The 15,968-nt window shown below is 57.9% G+C and overlaps 1 protein-coding gene across 1 annotated transcript; it reads left to right on the forward strand.

Annotated features, from left to right (window-relative positions):
• Nucleotides 1-1,242: 1,242 nt before the first annotated feature.
• On the forward strand, nt 1,243-15,246 carry ADAM8 (ADAM metallopeptidase domain 8). Its single transcript, XM_057412341.1, has 21 exons — nt 1,243-1,338; nt 2,510-2,619; nt 5,934-6,010; nt 6,230-6,308; nt 6,403-6,479; nt 7,519-7,705; nt 8,517-8,582; nt 8,680-8,748; nt 9,486-9,655; nt 9,754-9,835; nt 10,396-10,544; nt 10,800-10,977; nt 11,282-11,371; nt 12,223-12,418; nt 12,600-12,699; nt 12,806-12,989; nt 13,091-13,168; nt 13,251-13,335; nt 13,469-13,583; nt 13,668-13,845; nt 14,555-15,246. Exons 1-21 carry the CDS (start codon nt 1,290-1,292, stop codon nt 14,717-14,719), a joined length of 2,484 nt encoding a protein of 827 aa, XP_057268324.1. The 5' UTR covers nt 1,243-1,289; the 3' UTR covers nt 14,720-15,246.
• The last annotated feature ends 722 nt before the right edge of the window (nt 15,247-15,968 follow it).

Here is a 15,968-nt window from a genome sequence, read left to right on the forward strand (position 1 = left end):
GGCAATGGGTTGCACCGAGACAGGTTTAACCTCAACCTAAGAAATACAATAGAGTGAGAACAACCACCAGCTGGGAGAACCTCCCCAGGGACATGGTAAAATCCCCATTCCTGGAGGGGTTCAAGAGGCAGCTGAACAAACAGTGGATAACCTCATCCAGGCTCCCTGCCCCACACCAGGTTGGACCAGATGATCTTCAGAGGTCCCTTCCAACCTTGGATGTTCTTTGGACAAAGGGGAGACAGCAGTCAGCTCCATGACAGAGCCGGTATCATTCCCACATGGTAGTCCCAGCCCTGCAGATTCTTTGGGATCAAGGAGGGTCCCAAGTCCCCCACTGATATGCCCTGATGGCACACACACACCTCCATTCCCCATGGTGACCCTGACCCCTCCATCATCTCAGTGCTCCATCATCTCAGCACCCCACCAACACCTTACAATGTCTCCCAGGTTGAGCTACTGCCCTCTGGTAGTCCAGCCACCCTCAGCTCCTGCTGCACCTTGGTGCCCCACAGTCATCCCCTTCATGTCCAGTGGGCACTGCCCTGTTCTTTCCAGCCCCTCTGTCACCTTAGAGGTGCCAGGCAGGCACCCGCAGTGCCCCATGGACCCTCCATTCATACCCACAGACAGTCCCTGGCCAGGTGGAGCTGCCCAGTGCCCCCCGGTTGCCACTGGCACCCTACTGTCACCACCTCAGCGCCCTGTGGAATGCAGCAGTGCCCGGGATGTGCCCCTGGAGCCTGTGGACTTCAGACTCTCTCTGAAGCCACAGAATGTCCGTGGATCCTGCCTCCGATGCCACAAGCACACCCTCTGACAGCATCATGGAATCAACCAGGTTGGAAAAGCCCCTGGTGCAGCTTGAGGCCGTTTCCTCTTGTCCCATCCCTTGTTCCCTGGGAGCAGAGCCCAGCCCCTCCTGGCTCCATCCTCCTGTCAGGCAGTTATAGGGAGCAATGAGGTCCCCCCTGAGCCTTCTCTTCTCAGACTGAACCCCCCAGGTCCCTCAGCCGTTCCTCATCACACTTGTGCTCAGACATCCCACAAACCATTCCTGGTGGTGGTTCTCGAACACCCTCCGATGCCCCGTGGACAGCCCACGATGCTCTATGGAGCCTCCCCGATACCCCCATAGACCCCCCCCCGCCTCTCCCGGCCCCGCTCCGCACCGAGCCCCCCGCCGGGGGGCGGCCCCGTCCCGCCCCGTCCCGCCCCGTCCCGTCCGTGAGTCACGGCGGGCGGGGGCTGCCGGCACGGCGGAGCATCGCGGGCACCTCCGAGCTATGGCCCTGGCGCTCGTCCTGCTCCTGCTGCTGCCGCCGCCGGGACACGGTGAGCGTGGGGGGGCAGCTCGCAGGCAGGCGCTGCTCCGCCGACGGGGCGGGAGTGAAGTTTGGGGGTCGCAGAACAAAAGCCCGGCTCCCCCGAGGCGGAGGGGTCGGCGGTTCTGCCGTGGGGCAGGGTTGGAGGTGGGAGACGGGGGAAGATGCTTTTCGCCACGGGGATTAAGGGGAAAGCCGCGTGGGAAGCGGCGCAGGAGGGGATGCACAAGGAGCTGCGTGTGGCGGCGGCGGCTTGTTGGGGACGGGTCGCAAGTCGGCGAGGTTTCGCCTGCTCCGTCTGCCGCGCTCAGCCCTGTGGCCACGGCGCGATGAGGCGGCATCGCCTCCCCAAGCCCCCTCGAGGGCGAAGGGTGGAGAAAGGGGCTCTGAGGGCAGGGTTCGTGCGGAGGGACACGCTCTGGGTGACCCCCGATGGGGCACCCGCCGTTATGTAAAGGCACCAACCTCAGCGAGGAGGAAATTTGTCACCACCAGCCTGCGGTGCCCGCAGAGCGGGGAGCCGGTGACTCAGCCGGGGGCAGTGGGCGCCGGCACCGAAGCTCCGGGCCCCGCCGCCCCACCGAACCCCCGGGGCAGGGGCACGGCTGCGGGGCGATGTCGGGGCTCCCGCGGGGGAAAGGCAAAGGGTTTATCGGAGAGCACGGTAACAGGCGAGGGTGGGAGGAGGGCTGAGTCAGCCCAGACACGAGCCGTTCTCCACAGCACACTCCCTCCCCAGCAGCTGCCAGACGCCAAGTCAGAGACTGTGGCATCGAGATGGGGAACTGAAATACTCTGCCTTTATTTGCACATCGGGGTCCCCATAGGGCTTTCCAGCCTGGAAGGATCCTGCTCGCCCATGTGTGGTGCTGAGCTGTGATGGGTGCTGGAGCATTCCTGGACGGCGTAAATGCTCCATCCCTGGCAGCGTTCAAGGCCAGGCTGTGCAGAGCCTTGGGTGACATGGTTTAGTGTGAGTTGAAGCTAGATGACCTTAAGGTCCTTTCCAGCCCAAACCCTTCTATGATTCTATGATCCCTGGAGCCCATCAGGGAGCTACATTCCCAGCAGGTACTTCAGGACTTGCTATTTCAGCTCTTCCCTGCGTCACTTCCATTACCCGCTGGCTGGGTTGTTCTTTGGTTGGGCACCCCTGCTCAAAGCCCCTTGACTTTTCCCAGGTGGAGCTGCGGGGCTGGAGGAGAAGCTCACCCATGTTGAGAAGTACGAGACAGTGATGCCACACAGGGTGCTGGTGCCGCGGTGGAAGAGGGACCTCTCTGTGCCACCAGTGAGTAGCATTGCCTCCCAAAACCTGGCTCCACACCTTGCTTGGAGCTGAGAGACCACAGCAGTGGGCCTGAAGCTGGACCCCCTTAGCTCTGTGCCAGAGTGGCTCAGTTTCTTGCATTGCTTCCACCCTAGAGGCAGTCGATGAGCTCAGCTTTCCTGGGCTGTTTTGGGTCAAACACAGGCACTGCAGGTGTTTGTTAGGGTGGGCTCTCAGAGATGGAGGGCTGCTTTCTCCAGTGCTTTCTTCAGAGATGTTAACCAGCGGCTCCACCTCTTGTAGCCTTGCAGTGATCTTGTGACATCTGGTCTTTGCTTAAGGAGGGATGTGCAAAGCCTTGCTGAGCTGTAAGCACTTTTCTTGCTGTGGTTGCTGAAGTTGAGGCTTTTTTTGTCCTTTGGGACAGGGAAATAAGAATCAGAAAGTTGCAGAAATCCACATGAAAGGAAGCCAGTGTTGTTTTCCTTGGGAAACCTTGTCATTTGGGGGAAGGATGTGGGGTTTGACTCAGGAGGTTTGAGTGCTTGGGCTTGACATCCATAGCATGATGGCCTTGACCTCAAAGATGCTTTCCCCATTGCCAGTTGAGCCAAATATGTTTTCATGCAGCAAAAGGCACCAGCTTGAACACCTGATGAGATGGAGGGGTTGGGGGCATTCATTCCCTTGTAAACTCTTCATACAGCACGTTTCATCTGTGATTCAACCCCTTCCTGGTAAACTCGCTTCAAAAACACTCCCCAAAAGCATCTGTTTTCTCTGCTCTAGAAACCTAAACTTGTCCACGAGATAAACATTCCCCAGGCTATTTAGAGACACCATCTGTGCCGGGCGCTCCGGGCAGCTCTGCACCAATCCCCCCATTCCCGGAAAGGGGAGCTCACCCAGCTTGGGATCCCTCTGCTTTCCGCAGCATGGGGGAAGACATTGAGCTGTGTGCTTTAGGACAGCCATGGGCGGTGTCTGCCTGGTGGCACCAGGATTGAGTCTAGGACTGGGGGGTTCTTGGACCTCCTAAAGCTGCCAAGCAGCAGGACACCCTAGGGCCAGATGGGGCAGGAGCAGGGACAGTGGTGGCCCAGGGACCTGCCTTCTCTTGTGCTGCAGCTCCTGTGATGTGTGGGACCCCACCTGCAGCACTGGGTGCAGTTCTGGTGTCCCCAGCGTGAGGAGGACATGGAGCTGTTGGAGCAAGTCCAGAGGAGGCCATGAGGATGATCAGGGTGCTGGAGCACCTCCCATATGAAGACAGGCTGAGAAAGTCAGGGCTGTTCAGCCTGGAGAAGAGAAGGCTGCTTGGAGACCTCCTAGCAGCCTTCCAGTATCTGAAGGGGGGCTATAGGGATGCTGGGGAGGAACTCTTCATCAGGGACTGCACTGACAGGACAAGGGGTAACGGGTTAAAACAAAAACAGGGGAAGTTTAGATTGGATATAAGGAAGAAGCTCTTTACTGTGAACCTTGACTTCTCAGGTTCCCAAAGAAGTGGTAAATACCCAATCCGTGGCAGGGTTCAAGGCCAGGTTGGACACAGGGGCTTGGAGCAACCTGCTCTAGGGGAAGGTGCCCCTGCTCATGGCACAGGGTTGGAGCTGGATGAGCTTTAAGGTCCCTTCCAACCCAAACCATTCTATTGTTCTGTGGCATGGTACAATGAGCCCCACTTCTGCTGTCCTAGTGAGATCCATTGCTTTTTCCTACCCAGGGAAGAAACACCCTGTATGGGGTGGGATGGTGCATCCCATCCCAGTCTTCTGCAAGCTCTCTGGGTCTGGAAGAAACCCCTCCTCTCTGTGTGCTGTGGCCACAGCTCTGCTTTGCTTGCTCAGCACGACTATGGGGTTACAGGACTCGCGCAGGGGCAGGGCTGAGCTGTGCTTCAAACCCTTCCATCTGGAGCCTGTGTGAATAAGGAAGGGGCTGATTCAGAGGAGCTTTATCAGGACTGTGTTATTTTAAACTTGCCCTGCGGTTGTCTCCAACAGGCAGCCCCTGAAACCACCACCCCCTTCCAGAGGCTTTCCTGCCATTCCCTAAGCCCTCTCCTGGCTCCGGCGCTGCCAGCAATAACAAAGCATCACTTTGCGGGTGGACACAGGGCAGAATGGCCACGTCAGGCAGGAGACACTGCTCATAAGAGAAGAATTTGCCCAGGATCCATGAGCGTGGCAGGCTCATTGCAACCTACTTGGCATGCAGAGAGGATGCTTTGTGGCAGGCAGCCCATAGCTTTAGGTTGGGAATGCAACTCCGCTAGAACCGAAGGCAACTGAGCGATGGGCAAACCCCATCTGGCCCCACTGGCGCTGAGTCAGCAGGAATTCCCGCTCAGCCCCAGCTCCTGCCGGGCTGTAGATCATCCCTCTGGGAATGCTGAGCCACCATATGACAGCAAGTGCCGTCATCCTCCCTGGGGAGAGGCTGCACACCTCATCCAGGAGAATGCTGGCCCTTGGGAGGTGTTTGCTTTGCCTTTCACTCAGCTCTCTATTCTGGGATTCTGCAAGAGCTGAGATGCTATCAGGAGAGGTTTCTGTGCTGCAGTGGTCCCTGGTGCCAAGGGTGCAGCCTGATGTGGGGCACTATGCAAGGGAGCATCATGTCTCTCAATGATTGTGGTGGGATGGGACCTCTGGAGGTCTGCGGCCTAAGCTCCGCAGGTAGAGAGCACAAAGCATCCCAGAGGGAAGTTTCTTCTGGAGAGAAATCTCCATCCTGAGGGTTCAGGGCTTCACCCTGACCCAAGCACAGTGCCTGGAGGCTGGACCTTCAGGTCCCTTCCACCAGCACTAGGGTGATGCTTGAGGGATCTAGCACATGCTGAGACTAAAATCGACTCCCAGTAGAGATGAAGGAAAAGAGGAGGTTATTCTCTAGCTGTGGTGTTGTACGTTAGATCGGTCAGAGGTAAGGAATGAGAGCTGCTGGGCAGTGGGATCTTCATGATTCAGCCCGTGAGTAATGCTGAACTCAGTCCCCAGCACAGGACCTCTGTGACTGATGAGTAGGAAACTAGTTTCATGCAGCTGCATGTCAGAGGCAGGAAACCACTGCTACTCTGTTTCACTGCTGGTGACCTGTTCTTTATCTCAGGATGTGCAGGGATCTGTGGTATTGCTCACATGCAATTCTTCCCTTCTGATATCCTGTGTTTTTGCTGGATGCCTCCAGGATGGGAAGCCAGGCTCCTTATCCCACTGCTCCCTTCCACTGTAGACTCCCTCCATTCCCTTTCTGGGTAGGACAGGGGCTCTCTTCTGTAGCTCTTGCTCCTAGTGACAGCAGGTCTCTGATGTTCTTTATCTTTCACGCAGAGCATCTACCCTGACCGTGTCCTCTACAGCATCCGTGCTGAAGGCAAGGAGTACCTCCTCAGGCTGGAGAAGAACAAGTGAGTGCGGGTAGGCCAGGGGGAGGCTCGCTGTGAGCATCAGTTCTCCAAGTCCTGGTGTCGCTCATCAGCGATCTCAGCCCTTAGCCTTTAGTTTACCCCTCCTTGCCGAAGCCCCCTGGGAGAGGCCATGGGCCCACCATACCCAACCTCATCCCCAAAGCTCTGCTTTCCACCCTCTCCCGGAGTCACTGCTCATGCCCCTTCCCCACCCTGCAGGGCACTGCTGGGGCAGCACTACACCGAGACGCACTACTTGGCCGATGGCACAGAGGTCACGGAGAAGCCGGATGTTCAGGTATGGGGCTGGCCCCAGGGACAGCAGATTTCCCACTCCTGTGGGATCCTGCCATGCATTCCCCCTCCACACCTCTCATCTCTGCTGGCGGCAGGACCACTGCTTTTATCAGGGCCACGTGCAAGGACACGCCAACTCAGCGGCGAGCATCAGCACCTGCGGCGGGCTCAGGTAGGATCATTTCCATTTCCCTCCTCTATTCCCAGGGCAGACCAGAGCAAACTCACCCCTGAGTGCTGCAGCCAGCAGCACAAAGGTGTGCTCATGGTAATACACTGCCTTGCAGGCAGCTGGCATCTCCTCTGAGCCATGCTGAACTCCTAGACCCATAGAACCATTGAATGGCTTGGTTTGGAAGGGACCTTAAAGCTCATCCAGCTCCAACCCCCTGCCAGCCTTCCACTAGAGCAGGTTGCTCCAAGCCCCATCTAATCTGGGATGGGGCAACCACAGCTTCTCTGGGCACCCTGTGCCAGCACCTCAGCACCTTCACAGGTGAAAGCCATTCCCCTGTCCTGTCCCTACAGCTCCATGTTGATGTTAAGATGTGCATGGGCAGAGCAGGAGACAAAGATGATGCAGGCAGGGCATATGGGACACCTTACAGAAGGCATTCTGAAATCCAGAGCATCTCAGCAGAAACTCTGTGTTAAACCTGGCCTGGCAGTGCTGAGCAGGTCTCCTTGCTGAGCCCTGGCACATCTCTGCTGCCCAAAGCACAGGATGCTCCCTTGCTACCAGCCACAGATGCTGTGCCACAGTTTGCTCCCTCCCAGCCCAGCAGCTAGTTTCCAGCCTCCCTAAAAGTCCTTTTGTTCCAATGGTGCCTCTGCAGCCTCTGAAAGCAAATGCTGTGGGTACATTTCCTATTGCTCATGGTATGCCCCAGGTCAGCTCCGTCCTTGGATGTGCTCTTGGGCCAAGCGAGGTTGTAGGGAAGAGGCATCCAGTCCCTTGTGCTGTTGTGAGCTCTTGTACCTCTGTGGATCCTCATGCACTGCCCAGGGGCAGCTAGGGACTTTGCATTGAGTGTGGCTTCATCCACACGGCCAGAAGAACCTGTCACATCCCACTAGTGATCTGCAGCTCATCCCATCTGCCTGTGGGAACCTGTGAAGGGGCAGGGATTTCCAGCTATGTTTTGTATCACAGCCACTTATAGGTGTGCTGGGTATCTCCCTAATGTGACAACCACCTTCTCTCTTGGCAGTGGGTTTTTCCAGGTGAATGGGACCATGTTCCTGCTGGAACCTCTGGAGGAGGATGCTGCTGGCCTGCATGCAGTGTACAGAGCGGCTCACCTGAGGGGGAAGCGTGGGACATGCCGGGAGCCCGGTGCCACTCTGGAATACGACCACGAGCCAAAAATCCCTGCAGCCATGAAGCTCCACCGCTGGGTAAGGATTGCATTGCTTCTCCTTCCTGTAGCTGAGTTTGCAAGAGCCTGCATCCTGTGACGTCCAGGGGAGGAGGAGTGGGGTCATCCCACATCTTCTGGAGATGTTCCTTCCCCATGCATTGCTGGTTGGGTATCTAAACACAGGTTACTCCCAGTGGCCTAGTTTCTGGTGGGAGCAAGTGCTCAGATACTGTACCAGTAGCAGGAGCATCCTGCTACCCCATGGGCTCCATGATGCCTGCAAAGCCTATCTGTCTTGTGCTTTGCTCCAGTAGCAGTCTTCGGTTCTTGTTTGTATCATAGAACCATAGATGGTTTGGGTTGGAAAGGACCTTAAAGCTCATCCAGTTCCAACCCCTGCCACAGGCAGGGACACCTTCCACTAGAGCAGGTTGCTCCAAGCCCCTGTGTCCAACCTGGCCTTGAACACTGCCAGGGATGGGGCAGCCACAGCTTCTCTGGGCACCCTGTGCCAGCACCTCAGCACCCTCACAGGGAAGAGCTTCTGCCTTATCTCCAACCTGAACTTCCCCTGTTTCAGTTTGAACCCATCACCTCTTGTCCTGTGACTACAGTCCCTGATGGTGAGTCCCTCTCTAGCATCCTTGTAGGCCCCCTTCAGACACTGGAATGTATGTTGGAAGATGACTGAAATACCCAGCAAAGTAACATCAGAAAACAGAGCTAGAAGACCCACTAGCCTTGAATAACAGTGGAAGATGCCCTAGGATACAACACATCCCGCAAAAGGGCTTAGCAAGCTACAGAGCTGGGCCCCTCTTTGTGCTCACTTTCCTCTTCCCTTCCAGAAATCCACTCCATTACACAAAGGTCCCCGATACGTGGAGCTGGTCCTGGTTGTGGACAATGAAGAGGTAAGCAGGACTGGGGCAAGCTGCTGCCTGTGCTTTTACTCTCATCCACTGCAACGAGGAGGTGGAAGCCAGCCTGGAAATCTCTCTGTGTCCATAGTTCCGGAAACACAAGGACTTGCGCATGGTGCAGAACCGCATGAAGGAAATCGTGAACCATGTTGACAAGGTGAGCCCAGGGGTCTGGATCTGCCCTTCCAGCTCCTGCAGTGCCAGCACAGGCATGAAGAGGATAGAGGAGGGACTGGCATGGGTGGTGGAGCTGGAGCCCATCTCAAATACCTTGGCCAACAGGATAGCTCACCCTGGTCCTCAGGAGCATGGGACAACTGGATCCCAGCTCTCCCATAAGGAAAGGAAGCTGAAATGTCTTCTTGTAACCCCCCTGGGAGGACTGGCCACTCCCAGGCTGGAATAGGTGTTAACAAGGGGATGGTGATGGATGCAATGCAACAAGGTGGGGTTTCTGCTTGCCTTGCTTCATCCTCTTTGGTCAGCAGCATGGGAGCAGGCTTCACTGACCAAGAGGGAGCCCAGAGTTCCTAAGTAAACCCTGTCTACATAGTCGCCCCATCTTGTGTTATATATTGAGGGGGTGACAGAGCTGGTGTTGCACAGTGAGGTTGGGTCATAGAATCATAAAATGGTTTGTGTTGGAAAGGACCTTAAAATCATCTAGTTCTGATTCCCCTGCCATGGGCAGGGACACCTCACACTAAACCACGTCACCCAAGGCTCTATCCAGCCTGGCCTTGAACACCACCAGGGATGGAGCGTTCACAACTTCCTTGGGCAACCCATTCCTGGGGTCCTGGGCTTGGCTGTGGCTCCCCAAAGGGAGGAAGTGGGACCTTCCCTCTGCTGGTGTAGCTGAAATCCAAGTGCTGCCTCTGTCTCCTGCCCCAGCTTTATCAGCCTCTTCGCCTGCGGGTGGCCTTGATTGGCCTGGAGGTGTGGAGCTACAAGGACAAGATCGTGGTCAGCCCCAACCCAGAGGTGACACTGGACAACTTCCTGCACTGGCGGGAGGCAGAGCTGCTCCGGAGGAAGCCTCATGACAATGCCCAGCTCATCACGTAAGGACAGCGTACGGGATAGCACCGCACTGTTCTGCGGCCCTGCTGCCGCTCAGGCCACACAGTGGTGGCCTTGGTGGCATCTCCATCCCACACAGGGGCATAGACTTCCATGGCACGACTGTAGGGCTCGCCAAGAAGCTTGTGATGTGCACCAGGGACTCCGGTGGTGTCAACCAGGTGGGTCCCACTGGCCAGGCATGCATGGGAAGGGCAGCATGGTCCCATTGTCTGCAGGGGGGGTGGTCTCTGCTGCTCTCCAGCTTTCCTCTTAGCCTCCATAGGGATATGGTCCCTGGCATCTCTGAACCCAGGACACCCCCCCAAAGTGTCAGGGGGTCAAAGTATGGAAAGCCAGTGGAGGGCTCTGGTATAGCTGAGCCCTGAAGAGCCTCTCCAAGCAGCTCTGCGGCACAGGGCACCTCCCACCACCTGCCAAGTGGCTGGGACTTGGTTTACAATTGCTCTTCAGCCACCACCCTGGTTGTGCTGCTCATCCCATGGGAGCAAGTCCAGCTTTTGCCTTCCTTTACCTCACCATGGCAGCAATTAGGGAACAAATAGAATCAACTGGGTTGGAAAGGTCATCAAGTCCAACCGTTCCCCAGCACTGCCAAGGCCACCACTACCCCATGTCACTCAGGGCCTCATCACAGACACTGAGCAGCTGGAGAGCACCAGTGGCCCCATGGAGGTGCTGTGGAGGGTGTTTAAACCACACTGCACTTCTTGTCCCACAGGACCACAGCACAAATCCCATTGGTGCTGCATCCACCATGGCTCATGAGATGGGGCACAACCTGGGGATGTCTCACGATGAAGACGTGGCTGGCTGCCGCTGTCCTGTACCCAAAGCTGATGGAGGCTGTGTCATGGCAGCAAGTGTTGGGTGAGTGAAGGAGACAGGGGAATATACCTGGGCAGCAAACACTTCGAGGTGTCCTCCAGTACTGTCTTGATGGGGTGAAGCCTGGGAGATGGTCAGGTCCACGTGGACACTCCACTCGAAGCTGCACTCCAAAGGTCTGTTGGTGCCTTTGAGTCTCTTTGGTGGCCCCTCCAGCTTCTCCCTGGGCTTCTGGGTGCGAGGACCCTTTGGGCTTACAGCTATGCTCACGGCTGTCTTGTTTCTGTGCCCCTTCAGCTTGGTTTACCCCAAGCTGTTCAGCCGCTGCAGCGAGCAGGACATGTGGCAGTTCCTCGGGGACCCCAGGACCAGCTGCCTGCTGAACGTCCCCAGGGCAGACGAGCTCTATGGGGGACCTGTGTGCGGGAACCAGTTTGTGGAGCGGGGAGAGCAGTGTGACTGCGGCGTGCCGGAGGTAGGGATGTGCTCCCAGAGCCCAGGAAGAGCAGGGGTGGCGGGGACCTGAGAGGCATCATTCAGGCTCAGAAAAGGCTGTGCAAGTCCCTTCCCTGGGCATTGTGCTTTCCAAGGCTCATCTTTGCAATCACAGCATCACAGACTGGTGTGGGTTGGAAGGGACCTTAAAGCTCATCCAGCTCCAACCCCTGCCACGGGCAGGGACACCTTCCACTAGAGCAGGTTGCTCCAAGCCCCAGAAGGGAAGGAAAGGGCCTTCAAGAGGGGTTTCAGGAGGGTTCCAGTCGCTCCCTGTGTCGCAGGAGTGCTCTGACAACTGCTGCAACGCCACCACTTGCCAGCTGAGAGAGGGAGCCGAATGTGCCCGGGGGGAATGCTGCCAGGACTGCAAGGTACGTGCCAATGGGGTCCAGCTAGAGCTCCTGCAGAGCTTCCCAGTGGAGGCAGGGTGCATCCATAGCCTGTTGGGGAACCTGGGTACCTCTGTAGCAGTCTCCTTTGCCCAGAGCCAAATGGAGCGATTCCAAATGGAGTGATTTCTCCCACAATGGTTCAGGAGAGGAATCAGCTCTCACGGCATGGACAGTCAGAATCTCTGCTGGAAAGAGTCTGGGGAAGTGAAGCAGCCTCTGCTTCTGGCATCCTGGACCCCAGGCTTACCAGCTCTGCTAGGTTAGGTGCAGAATGGAAGGTGTTGAAGAACAATCAGCATAGCCCATTCCTGATGCAGGAAACCTCTTCTATTCCATTCATCCAAAAGAAAGTTGAGTTAAATACATTGGTTTCTGCATACAGGCATAAGAAATGCCTTGATGTGCAGAGACAGGGTTGGAATCACAGAATCCCAGCCTGGTTTGTGTTGGAAGGGACCTTAAAGCTCATCCAGTTCCAACCCCTGCCACGGGCAGGGACACCTTCCACTAGAGCAGGTTTCTCCAAGCCCCTGTGTCCAACCTGGCCTTGAACACTGCCAGGGATGGGGCAGCCACAGCTTCCTTGGGCACCCTGTGCCAGCACCTCAGCACCCTCACAAAGAGGACCCTTGGGCAAGGAGCAAGCCAGGCACCCTCTGGCAGACCCTCCAGACTAAAAGCAGAGCACAAGGGAGAGATTTAATCATGGGATGACCCAGTCTGAGGCCTGGTGGTGTCTGGATCTTTGGGATGCTGCCTGGCTGTGGTGCCTGTGTGCTGTGGGGCTATGAGAACACTGGGGCAGCACTGACACCCCCTTTCCTGTGCAGGTGAAGGCTGCTGGTGTGCTCTGCCGGGCCAGCAAGAACGACTGTGACCTGCCCGAGCACTGCACCGGGATCAGCGCCGAGTGCCCAGAGGATGTGTTCCAAGAGAATGGCATCTCCTGCCACAACGGCAATGGCTACTGCTACAACGGGGCCTGTCCCTCACACAGCGAGCAGTGCCGTGCTCTCTGGGGCGCAGGTACCAGCTCCGCAGCATCCTCACCCCGCGTACTGGGTGATGTGCTGGAGCCGCGGCTCACTTGGCCATCGCCTGGTTGTGGTCCCCTCCTGTATCCCAGCGCTGTGGCTGTGGATGCTGAAGAGTGGCACCGCTGTGAGCTCTGGCTCCTTTTGTGTGACCCTTTCCATGTGTCCCACAGAGGCCCAAGTGGCTCCTGATGTCTGCTTTAAGCACAACAGTGAGCAACACCTTCATCTCCACTGCCTCACCGAGTACGGGAAGCGGCCCTGCAGCCCCAAGTAAGGGTCTGGGGGGTGGTGGTGGTGTCTGCATTGGCACCACAGGGTTGATCAAACCCTGCTGCTGCTGCTGCTGCTGCTGCTTCCCATGGGTGCTTTCCCGCAGGGACGTGAAGTGCGGCACGCTGCTGTGCCTGAGTGACAACACCAGCCCCGTCCTTGGTGCTGGCTCCTACTCCCTCTTCTTCGGCCGCTTCAAGTGCAAGGCGGTCATCGCCAGCAGTGATGCCAACGAGGTGGTGGCCAAGCTCAGGCTGGTGCCCACTGGTGCCAAGTGTGGAGAGGAGATGGTGAGCAGCCATGCTGGGGTGTCGGGGGGGGTGGGGGTTGGGGGGGGTGATCACCCCATGGAGACCCAGGGCAGCCTCAGAGCTACCCTGTCTATCCACAGGTCTGCTATGGCGGGCGCTGCCAGAACCTCCTGGTCTACGGCAACAAGAACTGCTCGGCCAAGTGCAACAACCATGGGGTATGCTGTGAGGTCTTTTAGAGCACTGCTCCTGGCTCCTGCAGCACGCTCACTGCCCTGATGCCTTCCTCCCTCATCCCAGGTGTGCAACCACAAGCGGGAATGTCACTGTGAGCCGGGCTGGGCAGCGCCCTACTGCGAGCACCAGATCTCGGGGATGGCGGCAGGTACGGAACCCCCTTTGCACAGCCGGCACCAGCTCCCCCAGCCACGTGGAGGGGTTGGCTCCCTGCGGCGGTGCCGGCAGGTGCTGCTCCATCCCTCGGGATGCCTGTCCCGACTCCGACCGTGTCTCCACAGGGAGCAGCAGCGTGGTGGTGGTGGCCGTGCTGGCCGTGCTGGCGCCCTGCGGCATCCTGCTGTGCGGCGGCATCCTGCTCCTCAGAGGCAGGGGGGCAAAGCGCTTCCAGAAAGGGTACTTCCCGCCCCCTCTGCCCCACGGCGGGGCCGAGCGCAGCGGGTGTCTGAAGCAGCTCCACACCGTCCCTGTGCCCCACAGGAGGAGCTCCAGCGGCCCCACCGCAGGCCTGGCCAACCCGCTCTTCCCGGAGGGCGGCCACACGCGGCGCCCCCGGCAGCCGCTCTCCCACCGCGACATCGGTCCCCCCAGCCTGCTCAGCAGCACGGCGGCCCCTCGTGGGGCCCGGGCCCTTGGGCCCTGCCGCCCGGCCCCAGAGGTGAGGGACCCGGGTGGAGCACGGGCAGCCTGGGGGTGCTGGTGGGAGGGCAGGGCCTCACCCCTCTTCCTGCCGCCTCTGCAGCCGCCGGCTCCGGTCCCCCCGGTGAAATCTCCAGCGGCTCCAGGCCAGCCCCTGCAGGTAAACACCTTGTGGTGGGGCGGCCTCCCCCGGCCTGGCAGCCCCAGGTGTGTGAGGCACATCGGTGGAGTGGGCCTGTGCCTGATGAATGCTGGCGGGGGGGAAGAGCCGTCCTCTGCCCCCAGTCCCCGCCTGGATCCCTCCTTGGTGCCCAGGCAAAGGACTTTGTGTTCAGCCTGGAGAAGGCTCCTTAAGGGGAGACCTCAGAGCAGCTCCAGTGCCTAAAGGGGCTGCAGGAATCCTGGAGGGGGGCTTTGGATAAGGGCCTGTAGGGACAGGACAAGGGGAATGGCTTTAACCTGCCAGAACAGGGGAGATGGAGATGAGCTCTTAGGCAGAAGCTCTTCCCTGTGAGGGTGCTGAGGCACTGGCACAGGGTGCCCAGAGAAGCTGTGGCTGCCCCATCCGTGGCAGTGTTCAAGGCCAGGTGGGACACAGGGGCTTGGAGCAACCTGCTCTAGTGGAAGGTGTCCCTGTCCGTGGCAGGGGTTGGAAGTGGAGGAGCTTTAAGGTCCTTTCAACCCAACCCAGGCTGGGATTGTGTACCTTGGGTCTCTCCTCTCAACAGGCGAAGCCGAAGCCACCCCGCAAGCCTCTCCCAGCCCTGAAGAACAAGGCCCCGTGCAGTGACAAGTTGCCACCAGGAGCAGCCCCTGCACCATCGCCTGCCTTGGTCTCTCAGCGGGGCACACCCCCGAAGGTGGCCCTGAAGCCCCCCGTGGCCAGGAGGTGACCAAGGATGCTCCATGTGCCACCGCAGCCGGGCTGCTGAGAGGCCCCGCAGGGAGCTGCCGCCTCGCTTCCACCCTTACTTGAACCCCTCTGCAATGCCCCAGGGGGGCACCACTGTTTACAGATTCTCGAGTTGTGCCTTAACAGACTCCACAGCGCCGTGGGGCTTCCCGAGGACACCGGGAGCAGGGACAATGCCAGTGCTGGTTCTGAGGCTCTCCTGTGCCCTGGGAGCTGCTGCCTTCTCTCCCGACCTCCTGAATGTGTCCTGCTCCTCCTGCCCCTTCCCACTGCCCCGACTTGGGACAGTCCCGCTGGGAGCTGTGGCAGGTCCAAGCCAGGCTGGGGCTTCCTAACGGGGCTTTTATCTCTGCACTTACCACTGGAGTCACCGTTCGGAAAGGGAATTTCCTGGGAGCCTTTTTACTGCAGCTGTTAACTTATGACCCTGATGTGACCATTTTGTTGTAAAACCTCCCTGTTTTTTACATGATTTCGGTTTGAAGGCTTTTATACCAATAAAGACTGAATGTACCAAGAGGTGTCTCTCAGGAGAAGGGTGGCAGTGGGGCTCCCAAATCCTGTGCCGGAGCCGTGGGGGCTCACCTGCCAAACCAAGCCTTGGACTTGTTCTGTGAACAAAGGCTTGGCCTCCGCGACTCCAGTTCAGCTTGCACCATCCTGGTCCAACACAAGCATCGATACTTGCAGCAACACTGGTGCTTAGGGACCAGCCCACTATCCCCTAGGACACCACAACAACCAGGAAAGATCCCCCCACAGGCCATATACAAGCAATGGATGGGGGAAGCAAGTGGCAGCATGATCTTGAGAGGACAAAGGCCTGTTCCATTTCTGCTGTTAAGGGCTGCCCTGGCTGCTCAGCACCATCCTGGGGTTTGTTTTGAGGCTTGCAGGGGTCCCCAGGTACAGTGATATCCTGCTGTGATAGTGCCTGCACTATCACTGCAGGCACACAAGCACAGATGTCACCCCTCCACATGCCTACAGAGAAACCAGCCCTAGGACACACAAAGCCACCAAGGAAACTCTAACAAAATAGTTTTATTCTCCTTTATCAAAAGAACTTAACACTGTGCATGTAAACTTGAACATATGTATCACGGTCTTAAGGTCCCTTCCAACCCAGCCTGTTCTATGATTCCATGTTTCCTGAAAGAAGGTGTGGATCTAGTGGCAGACCCCTTAACTCACAGAAGCACACAGACCTTTTGAACAGAGAGAAAAAA

This window comes from Pezoporus wallicus, unplaced genomic scaffold, assembly GCF_028554395.1.
Source record: "Pezoporus wallicus isolate ANWC-B61680 ecotype Strahan unplaced genomic scaffold, APGP_CSIRO_Pwel_v1 contig_6566, whole genome shotgun sequence".
Taxonomy (NCBI): Eukaryota; Metazoa; Chordata; class Aves; order Psittaciformes; family Psittacidae; genus Pezoporus; species Pezoporus wallicus.

Bases quoted from the DNA above. Each gene is read 5' to 3' on its own strand.
- ADAM8 (XM_057412341.1), top strand. From the start codon at position 1,290: ATGGCCCTGGCGCTCGTCCTGCTCCTGCTGCTGCCGCCGCCGGGACAC. The intron at 2,620-5,933 runs GTGAGTAGCATT...TCTTTCACGCAG, and splicing joins GGGACCTCTCTGTGCCACCA to AGCATCTACCCTGACCGTGT. The intron at 6,480-7,518 runs GTAGGATCATTT...CTCTCTTGGCAG, and splicing joins AGCACCTGCGGCGGGCTCAG to TGGGTTTTTCCAGGTGAATG.